Source organism: Onychostoma macrolepis, chromosome 13 (genome assembly GCF_012432095.1).
Source record: "Onychostoma macrolepis isolate SWU-2019 chromosome 13, ASM1243209v1, whole genome shotgun sequence".
Classification (NCBI taxonomy): Eukaryota; Metazoa; Chordata; class Actinopteri; order Cypriniformes; family Cyprinidae; genus Onychostoma; species Onychostoma macrolepis.
This window is the reverse complement of record NC_081167.1, coordinates 2,643,875-2,655,876: the sequence shown is the minus strand read 5'-3', so window position 1 is coordinate 2,655,876 and position 12,002 is coordinate 2,643,875. Positions and strand designations below refer to the sequence as shown.

The following is a 12,002-nucleotide window of genomic DNA, read 5'->3' as shown; positions in this document are numbered from 1 at the left end:
TTATATTGCTTATATTGTGTATAACATACATAACAACTTTAATTAATGTGGTCAGTATTCCTGAACTTTATGGTGACACCTACTGGTGAAGATTTAGCATCATAAGGAGAATTGGCTGGTCATAGGATCTCAACATGGCAGCTTTCCTAAGGTGATTCATCCCAAAAGCCAAACAGCTTTTATTAGGCTACTGAAATGACTGGACTCCACATCTCATGAGCAGATCAGTTTGAGCATATCTGTTAAATTTACTATCAATTTCTTTAGAGGTAACACATTTTTAATGACACAAGTGGACCTATTCTATTGACCATGAATTACAGTCTTCTTTTGTCATTATATAAAGGTCAAATGAGAGAAAAAAAAAAAAAAGCTAATTCAATTATCTTCTTTAAACTTTTATTTATGTTGCTGAAACTGCATTAGCAGGTTCTAGAATTAGAGCATTATTCAGCAGACTCTCAAGACATGAGTTTTCATTTTAAAATGAGTTTGCATTTTAAAATTTGGCGAATTTCAACTGTATTTGTTTAAATTTCATATGCTCTACAAATATTTTCCTTAAATTCTTAAGAAATCGTACATTTCTTACCAGGGCCGCTGCTGGCCAAATGGGTGCCCTAAGCAGAATTGTATTGTGCCCCCTCTGTCAATTATTATGGAAGTAAAAAAAATAAAAATAAAACATGTAGGGATCAAAATAGAACTTTAATAAAATATAAAAGTAAATAAATAAATAAATTTTAATTAATTTATATTATTTACAAATTACAATTGTAGCTCTAGACATTTACCTACGGCTACGGTTTACAGTTGTCTGATTGATTTTATAGTCTCAAGCACTCAGAAATCACGCAAAAGAAAATCGAGCACTTTCATTACGATAAAACCAAGGGCTGTGATGTCCATATGTTTTTGTTGAAAAAATTATAGAGGCTGTGTCATCTATCGCAAAAAGGTGGCCAAAAATGAAAGATTAAGTGGATGTTTGAATTAGCCTAAATGTTTGGTCAGTAGCCTATTAAACAAGGATTTGATCTCCTGTAAGTTTAACAGCAGCAATTACCAGGCCTTTGGCTCCCTTTACAGGCATTTGTAATAGGCTAATATGTAGGCATAATGTACACAAATTGTTCATTTTGTATTACATTATGTATTTTAACAGTGTTATTCAATGAAACCATATATTTAACCAATCATTATTGCCTCATTTCATCATTTTATCATTTTAAAGGCTGTTGTTGGCTTAGGTCTGTTTTTATAACCACAAATATTATATATATATATATATATTAACCTAATACTTCTTTGTAAACTATTAGGCTATTTGAAGTAACAATACCATGGTTAATTTCTGGTTACCATAGCTACAAAACCATGATTTTTGGTTTTATTCGTTTGAAACCATGCCTAATTTTCGTAAGGGAACATGGAAACTAAGAGAGAATATTAGACGCGTTGCTGGTGGTTAAATTATTACCGACATTAAAACGCGTTATTAACATCAACAGCCAAAAAAAAAGTTTCACAGGATTATGAATGTACCTGAAACATCTTTTTTCTTTTTCTTTTCTCGGCGCTGGATTGTGATTGCTCACGGGTATAGTAGTCCATAAATTATGATCATTTGCATACAGCCGCAAACATGAGGTGTGAGCGGGCGCAGGAATGGCGCGTCACCAGTGCTTTAATGCATTCACCGTGAAAAATGCAAAAAAAAATGTTTTTTATGAAAATAAAAAAGAATATATATATTTGTATATGTATGTGTATATGTATATGCTAAACAAAAGTGTACCTTTTGTAAAGGTACCGCCCCAGTGACAGCTTTTGTACCTTTTTGTACCTTTTGTACCTATTTACTTTGCATAACCTTTACTTTGCAAACTAATAATGCTCCAGGTGGGAACCAAGAGGCAGGTGTTGTGCACAAATCTGTTGACCTTTCTGCCAGCTAGGTGATGTGCATCCAGTACCAGAGCGAGAGACTGCGAAAGTCATTTCTGATGGAGTTAGTGTAAGTCAAGGCATAAAACGCACGGTACATATGAATAACAACCTGCAGGATAAATTAGTATTTTGTTGAAAACGGAGACATACAGTAGTTCTAAGAATGCTAAACTTTTGTGCATCTGTATAATTTCAGAGTAGCTTTTACGGTGAACTGGAATTCTTGCACAATTTTATTTGACAACCTCTTTCAACAGTAAAAATGTATTTATTCATATGTAAATCCTTTGAAAGAACAGAGTATTAATTTGTGCTTATTAAGGCAATGCCAGCCAACCTCACATTTGATTACTTGGTTGTATCCATATGACCATATCACATATTTCTACCAGCATCAGTCTAGAAACTTATATGCTTACAAGATTCACCTTGGCGTGTCACAGAGGTCATGAATGCATTGACTGATTATTCATCCCCTGATGTGTGGCCTCTGCTTGTTTTAGCTGTTTTGTTTCCAACGCATTTCAGCTTGCGCACTGAGAGACAACAGTATTCTTGAAATCATATAGTCATATAACCAAATTCATTGACTTATGTATGTTGGTCAAGGCCAAAATCAATGGGATATTGTTTTATCATTAACAAATGAGAGTATTTCTTAAGAAAATGCTTTTCCAGGCACAATTAAATTCTGTCTATGGAACACTTAGCTACAAGTAGCAAATGTAAAGCATTTTTGCAGTGTGAAATCCAATTTGTATTAACAGAATACAATTCCATATGGGTGGTAGCAGGCCAATTAAGGACCTGGTACCAATTAGGTAAATATCCCTACCTATATGAAAAGTCAAACCAGTCTTAGTTGTATGGCTCCTTTCACAACCTATATATTTTTAATTCACACACACATGCACACACACACACACACACACACACACACACACACACACACATGTTGGTATTTGTGGTTTACGGGGACTCTCCATAGGCGTAATGGTTTTTATACTGTACAAACTATATGTGCTATTGCCCTACACCAACCCTACCCCTTACAGGAAACTGCATTTTTAGATTCTCAAAAAAGCACCATTTAGTATGTTTTTTAAGCCTTTTGAATTATGGGGACATAGGCAGTGTCCTCATAAACCACCTTCAAATTGTAATACCTCTGTCATACCCATGTCATTAAACAAATTTGTGTCCCCGTAAACCACAAATAGAGTTGCATTTATGTTCTGCTTTTAAGTGGGTTCTTGGGTCCTTGTTGGTGGATGGGGCCTGTGTTAATAAATTCTGCAGATGAACTTGAATCTTCCAGTGCTTTTTCTGAATGCTACGATATGTAACATTTTCTGTTATGTACAACATACATGCATATACATACATACATACATAAATAAGTGACAGTCTTTGACCTCTCCGTCTGACTCCATGTGAAAGCTCCAATCTACCTCATATCTTTGCAGTCCTTTATTTTAATGACATTTTGCATTTTTATTTTTAATTGTAAAAAATTTTACCTTTTAGAACAACAATACTGTGGACAATGGAATCTTTTGGACTGTGAGTGTCAAGCTTTTTTTTTTTTTTAATAACCAAAGTGGACTCCTAGCCACTACAGCATACATACATAGTACATGCATACATAAACAAACAAATGAATAAATAAACCCCCCACAGTCAGTAAAGCTAGTCAAGTCAAGTCACCTTTATTTCTATAGCGCTTTTAACAATACAGATTGTCAAAGCAACTTTACAATATCAAAAAAGAAAAATAATGTGTAAATAATGTAAAATGACAAGATTAAACACTCAATTTTCAGTTAAAGGCATTTCATTATGAATTCAGTGATGTCATCTTCCAGCTCTCTTCAGTTTATATAGTTTCTGTGCAATCAAGTCGACAATATCACTTGAAAAGAAGTGTCCCCAACTGAGCAAGCCAGAGGCGACAGCGGCAAGGAACCAAAACCAGGTTCAGTCGGGGGCTCAGTTTTCCTCTGACCAGACAAAACCCGCAGTTCAATTCCAACCGCAGCCATGTCAGATTGTGTAAAGGACTCATCTGGTTCCCGAGGTCTTGTCCCGATGGCTGTCTAGGTGACGAGGCCTTCACTGGGGATCTGTCTCTGGGGCTCATCTAGATGTCCTGATCTCCGCTGACGATCAGGGCTGTAGAGGTCGTCTCTAGGTGCTGATCCACCATCTGGTCAGGATCCGGGTGACTGCAGTGACCATCTGATCTGGATACGGACTGGATCGGGTGGCTACGGTGATCTCGGAATAAGAAAGAAACAGACTAATATTAGCGTAGATGCCATTCTTCTTACGATTTAACAAGTACATCGGGTGTTATGGGAAGTGTTCCCGGTTCCGGTTGATCTAATTAATGCAGCCTAACAATCCTTTCACGGATTTGAATAATAGAAGCGTATTAGTGTGTTATGTGTAAACCAGGTTAAAGAGATGTGTCTTTAATCTAGATTTAAACTGACAGAGTGTGTCTGCCTCCCGAACAGTGTTTTCCTAAATAGGAAAAGGATCTGCCGCCCGCAGTTGATTTTGATATTCTAGGTATTATCAAACGGCCAGAGTTTTGAGAGCGCAGCAGACTTGACTATAATGCAATAAGAGCCCGCTCAAGCTCCGGGCCACACAATCACTTTTCCCTCGGCCCAAGTACCACAAAGAATGACGGCCCTGAAATGGCCCAGAACTGGATTAAAGACAAGGGCCACATATGGGCCATAACCGGCCCGAATCTCAGCCAGTAATCACCCTTAATGGCCCTGAACTGGGCCAAAACATGTTTTATTATTGGTACCAATTCTCAGCCTTAAGTAAACCAGAATCACCAAATCTGAGCCTTATATAGCCCAGACCCAATACAGAATATTAATATTTGATATTATTGTATTGTGTCTTACTATAATCACCATTATTCATTTTGTGAAACGTTTTGGTAATGTACACAAACTATGCCAATTAAACTGAATAGAAAATCAGCCTTAAAATCCACAGGTCTTGTAACAACCAATAAAGATTGAGTGTATAATGTATTCAGTCTAGTCAAGTCAAGTCACTTTTATTTATATAACGCTTTTACAGATTGTGTCAAAGCACTTAACAGTATCAAATTGGAGGATACAGTGTCAGTAATGTATAATGATAAGATTAAACACTCAATTTTCAGTTAAAGGCATTTCATTATTGAATTCAGAGATGTCATTGTCTAGCTCAGTTTAGTTTAAACAGTATCTGTGCAATCAAATCGACGATAATCGCTAGAAATTAATTAAGTGTCCCCAACTGAGCAAGCCAGAGGCGACAGCGGCAAGGAACCAAAACTCCCTCTGAGACAGAATGGAGAAAAAAACCTTGGGAGAAACCAGGCTCAGTCGGGTCTATAAGAGAAACAGGTAACACTTTATTTCGATAGTCCACTTTAGACATTCTACTAACAGTAAGTAACTTTGCAACTACATGTCAACTAGCAGTCATTAGAGTATTAGTAGACTGTCTGCTTAATATCTTCTAACACTTTATTTTTATGGGTCCACAACATACAACATACTATCAGAAACTTATTCTACTAATCCTAAACCTACCCTACTGAGAGTTAGTAGACATGTAGTTACAAATTAATGAGAATTAGTTGACATATAGTTGACATGTAGTTACAAAGTCACTCATAGTTAGTAGAATGTCTAAAGTGGACAATCGAAATAAAGTGTAACCGAGAAACGTAACACACAGACACGTGTAATCAAGAATTTATTGCAGAAATGTCAAAGAGCAGTACCACAGTAGTCCAAATGAAGATACATTGCAGTCTCAGTCCTCTCTGGTAGGATATAATAGTTTAGTGCGAGGAGCAGGGCATAATTAAAGTTGTTAAACGCTGAAAACACTATGGATCCACTCCATGAGGGCGCGCGTTTCTTATTCAAAACAACATCACCGGAAACACGGCATGTCGCAATCTATGACAAAACCGGCGAAAGCCAATGAGCGTTTGATATCGCTGCCGCAAAACTTGTTGTAAAACTTCCTAACGACAATTTTTTTAATTGTTACTATAGCTACAGAGGAAGGAGATAGGGGAGCGCGGGGCACAAAGTAATGCAGGGTTAGTTGTAACACACGTTTTTTTTTATATTTCCACACATGCTAGCATAACCAAATTTACAGTATTTACTAGTTACCATATCAACATTATATAGAGAAAAAAGTGCGCCAAAATTCAAAAGTATTTTGAAGATATCGCTGAACATTTATTTTACCATAGTAAAATGAAATTTCTGGCTTATAAGTACATTTTTCATCTCAGTTTTTATTACTAATTTAAAATGAGACAAATCTGCTATTATTTTAATCTCCAATCTGTTATTTATCAGTTTAGATCGTTTTTTAATGCCTTGGTAACTAGCAGAAGACACTGACCGGTTTTAAATTAAAGTTGCACAGATGGGGTAAGTTGTAACACTGCGTTACAATCTGCCCTGCCGTGCTATTCTATGACATTAGCGACTGCGGTCAAGCCAGCCGCGCTTTGAAATGGACGGTCAAACCAGCCGCACTTTTTTTTGGCATGCGCGTTTAATCGTGCACTTACGGTACGGGTGCTGAGCGCGGTCTAAATAGATGTAAAGAGGCTGTCATACCGGCGTTTCCTTTTTACGTTTATTTTTTATTTTAATGTTTGCAAATACATTATTTTTGTACATAAACGTTTATATTGTACATTAATTATCATATTAATGTTAATAAATGTTAATATTAATGTTGTTTATTCATTGTTATTTTTTAATTTTAATGTTTGTGAGTGTGTATGTACAGTATATATGTATTATGTATTATGTGTATATATATATATTTTCAAACACTCATAAAAAGCTTTTCTTAATAGGTTAGCTCATTCTTTCAATTAATATTTGATCCTATCAATGTATTAATTTTCAAGTCAATTTACTGTACAGTTTCAGAGAAAATTAAAGGTTCCTTTATAGGTTAGCTCATTCTTTCAATTGATATATATTCAGAGTGACCCTAACTATCACTGTGGTCATTTTCAAGTCATTTTACTGTATAGTTTTGGAGAAAACTAAAAGCAAATTCACCCCAAAAAATGCATTCTTACACTGTATTTTTTTCATGAAAAAGCAGATAATTTGCATAATGTTGCATGGTTACAAAAAAATTTTTTCTTTCTTTTTTGAGAGAACATAAATAAATAGACATTTGATTTCACTGTTGACACTGTACTTTAATATTTACACAATTAACTTTTTATATTAAAAAAATTAAAAACTAAAAAAACTAATCAAATGAAAGTTTCAAATACAGCAATGTCGTTTCAATTGAATATTCAAATAATTTACAATTATTCTAACATAAAAAATAAATAAATAAATAAATAAAGCTTTCTTCTTATTGCACTCTTTCGGTGTTCCATCCAATGTGGCGTTTCAAACCAAAAACGAAACTGACAGGGCAATAAAAACGTAGATATAAGAAATTAAACTGAAGGTGAGGAATTAGTAACCATGGACACAAATAACTACTTCTCAAATGGATTATGAACATAATCAGTTCTTATGGTTAAAAAAAGGTATTCACTACATTAAATGACAGTAAAACGTAAAATGTAAGAAGTAATTGTGTGTATAGTGCTTGAAAATGAGGCATGGTGTATGTGCTTGAATGGACTTTGTTTTTTGGGGTGAGTTTGTCTTACATTTTCATCAAAGCTATACAGTAAAATGGCTTGAAAATGAAGACAGTCAGGGTCATTCTGAATAAATATCAATTGACAGAAAGAACAAACCTCTAAAAGGAAAGATTTTTCTGAGTGCTTGAAAATGAGGAATGGTTTAAGTGCAAGAATGGACTTTGATGTTAGGGGTGAATTTGCATGACTCAAATACTATTTTATAAGTGTTGGAATATGCGGAGATAATGCATGTAACAATGGATTTTGATGTTTGGTGTGATTTTCCTTTTATTATTTTCCAAAACTATACAGTAAAATGACTTAAAAATGACTACAGTGATAGTCAGGGTCACTCTGAATATATATCAATTGAAAGAATGAGCTAACCTATTAAGGAGCATTTTTTATGAGTTTATGAACATACAGAAATAATCTAAGTGCAACAATGGAGTTTGATGTTTGTGGTGAGTTTGCTTTTAGTTTTCTCCAAAACTATACAGTAAAATGACTTAGAAATGGCCACAGTAATAGTCAGGGTCACTCTGAATATATATCAACTGAAAGAATGAGCTAACCTATAAAGGAACACTTTTTATGAGTGTTTGAAAATGGGACATAGTCCAAGTGCCAGGATGCATTTTGATGTTTTGGGTGAATTTGCTTTTAGTTTTCTCCAAAACTATACAGTAAAATGCCTAGAAAATTAATACAGTAATAGTCAGGGTCACTCTGAATATATATCAATTGCAAGAATGAGCTAACCTATAAAGGAACATTTTTTATAAGTTTATGAACATACAGAAATAATCTCAGTGCAACAATGGAATTTGATGTTTGTGGTGAGTTTGCTTTTAGTTTTCTCCAAAACTATACAGTAGAATGACTTGAAAATGACCACAGTGATAGTCAGGGTACACACACACACATTAAAATAATAAAATAAGAATGAATAAAAACATTAATGTTAACATTTATTAACATTAATAAATGTTTTATAATAATTAATGTACACTACAAACGTTTATGTACAAATTTAACGTATTTACAAACATTACAACAAAAAATGAAAAATTTAAAATAAGTTCAGGTATAAAGGAAACGCCGGCATAATAACTTCTTTACATGCATTTTGACTGCTCTCAGCACCCGTACCGTAAGTGCGCGATTACATGCGCAACACAAAAAAAAGTGCGGCTGGCTTGACCGCAGTCATTAGCGATGTGGTTCACACTATTTACTTTAATACATTTTAATGAGAAACGACAAGAAATAAAGACTGACAATCATTGATTAATGTTCAGAAATGATTATTTCAAGACATGTAAAGCATTTTGGCTCGTTTATGTGGGCCGTCCCAGATATGGTTGCAATATGTTCATTGTCAAACTCAAAAATCAGATTACTTTTAATTATTAAAAAACGCCATTATTTTATTTAAAATAAATTATTTTATTTTGTTGACAAAATATTTTAGTTTGTCTTGTATATTTTTAGGGTGTCATATGGTCATGTTACAACGTGCCCCTCAGCTGTTACAATGTACCCCACATATGGGGCATGATGTCACATTTCACTTTCAATTTTTCATGGTAAATAAAGAAAAACGTATAAACTGTATTTATGAAATAAAGCGACCATATTTGTACTAGACAAGTGTGAAATTACTGTGGATAAAATAAATAAATAAATTAAAAAATATATATATATATATATATATATATATATATATATATATATACTCTGAACACGAAGTGGATTTACACAATTTGAGAATGTGCCCCGCTCTCCCCTACATATCGCTGATGAGTGGTTTGAATTTGTATCTGTTCCTCACACAAAGTGAATAAAAATAAAATACTTTTATGATAATTTTATTTAATGTTTGTGCATGACAGCATATTAATAAAATGATGTGCCCCATGGTAAACCAAATAAATATTACATGATAATGGTTAAATGATCTCTCTCTCTCTCTCCATGTAAGGATTCTAAGATTATTTGTACTGAGAGTAATAATATAAAATATAATCAAATTATAATTAAGTGCAGTTTAATGCAGTTGACTGATTTACTGATTTGCTTAATTTTGAAATGATAATGTTTCATTCTGTTTTGACTTGCCATTTCAAAGATTAAATTTAAACAATACTACACTTCATTAAAATTTCTGTGATAATTTTATCATATTGTATTTATCTTGTTTTTCATGGGTCACATAATATTCTGTCAGGACACTACCTGATTTGGGCCACATGATCACTGGACTGATCTGGGCCACACTCCTCCCACCAACAATCGGCCCTCATATTGTTTGCCGTGATCCACGCCATCATTGCCACACATGGCCCAGCTCTGGCTGAATGGGTACATGCCATTGCCAACAGGAGGCCAGCAGTGCCAGCTTGAGGCCATATTTGGGCCAAGACCGTTGTGGACAGCTAGCCTATGTGTTGTGCACATTGACACTGTGTCAGGTAAACTACTACTACTATTATTACTACTACTACTACTACTATTATTACTATTATTATATGGGTAGTCTTGTTTGGCTTTATTCAAACTGAACAGGTGTGAACCGAAAATCATGATTTCGATTATATAAAAATACACTTACACGGACGTTTCACCTTTTTAGTGGATGACAGCACGACTCAAATATAATCCAGTAAAGCACTAATGAAATAGGACTGTTTGACTGTGTATGGGCATCATTCATTATGCGACATGAGTCTAATAGCTGTACTTAACATGAGTATCCTCATGAGATATAAAGAACCGTGCAGCAAGCTCTTAATGCATTCTGTAGGTTTATACTCTGACTTCAAAACGATTCTTAGTCTTCTTGCTAACTAATTGGTTATAGGCTGAGACGTCCACAGTGCGTCACGACGCTCTCCATCTCTCAGTCTTCTCACCCTTCTCCCTCTCTCGCGCGGTGTCAGTCATCCGCGATGCTGGAGAGAGAGCCGGGGTCCGCGCCAAACATGTCGGGGATCACCGCTAATGACGCCTGTAATGACTGTTTAACAGCAGCGCAGCATCTGAACTCCACGGAAATTCACTCCCATTCTCACATTGATGAAGACGATGAACTTCTCAAGTACATCTGGAGGGAATATTTGCATCCCAAACAGTATGAATGGGTGCTCATAGCTGGATATATCATAGTTTTCCTTGTGTCTCTGGTCGGAAACACATTGGGTAAGTAAGTTTGAAACGCGCAAGTAACTCAGAAATTTATTTCAGCTGTGCTTTAAAATGTTTTACTGTCAGACGAATACAGGTTTGTCCATCATGTTGGCTACATTGCTTGGTGCCCCGGATCACAACTCGTAAAATGTTATAGAAAATAATTTCTCTTCTCTGCTTAAAAATGTGTACAACTGTAGTGAGTTCAGATATTTAAAGTTGTTAATGCTACTAATGAATTTTATTTGGACTGCACTTATTTCTTTGGATTATTTATTTGCAGTTTCTAGTTTAAGATTTAAGAATATTTGCATCCTCACATGCACATATTATGGACCATAAATGCATCTACAGTTTTAACCAAATGCCAAGCCTCCAGCTTTCTTTCTTCCTTGACATTTAATCTTTATTTATTATTATTATTATTATTATTATTATTATTTAGCCAGAGTCTTCTGGCAAATCAAATCAAATGCTGCATTGCTCTTTTACCACATGCTATGTGATGGATTTGTGGAATTTTGGTTGAAAGACTATATGAATGTAATACTGTGCTTTAAAATATTTTGTATGCCACTGAGGATGGCTTAGAATCATTTGGCTGTCACATTTCTCAATGCAAATTTCGACATTTGAAGTTTTCTCAAGGAATTTAGAAATACGATGAACGCCGATCTAGATATCCGAAGTAATTGGTTAACTAATTTTGACATATTAATCGTGGGTCCCTTGAAATGTTAATTTTTATTCCCATTTTTCATGTGCTATGCTCTTTAAAGGTGCAGTGAGTGTTTTTGTTGCATCAAACAGAATTGCAGTCTACCTCAGCCAATGAGTTTTGGAGCTGTTATCCAACAAACAGGATAGACACTTCACTTTAAATGAATATTTGGCACAATAAAAGCAAGGCTAAACTCTGGCTGAAATTCATGGCTAAAGTCCTCTGAAGCTGTGTGATTTCTTTGTGTGAGACTGGAAGTCGTTATTTGGTGGTAATATTTCCCTTCACCAGAGCCGTCAAATCATATATTGTACTTAAAACCCTGTTTTTATTTTTATTTGTCCTTTATTTGGATTGTTAGGTCTAATTGTGATACAAGACCTCTTCCAGGGAGACCAGTTGAAGATGGCATCAACAGTTTTCATTAAA

General features: G+C 34.8%; 1 protein-coding gene across 1 annotated transcript in view; it reads left to right on the top strand.

Annotated features, from left to right (window-relative positions):
• The first annotated feature begins 10,449 nt into the window (after nucleotides 1-10,449).
• The window catches only part of hcrtr2 (hypocretin (orexin) receptor 2), a 28,457-nt gene continuing 26,904 nt past the window's right edge, over nucleotides 10,450-12,002 (top strand). The window contains exon 1 of the mRNA XM_058796013.1: nucleotides 10,450-10,864. Coding sequence (XP_058651996.1) covers nucleotides 10,615-10,864 — 250 coding nt within the window. The 5' untranslated portion in view covers nucleotides 10,450-10,614. The remainder of the gene's footprint in view (nucleotides 10,865-12,002) is intronic.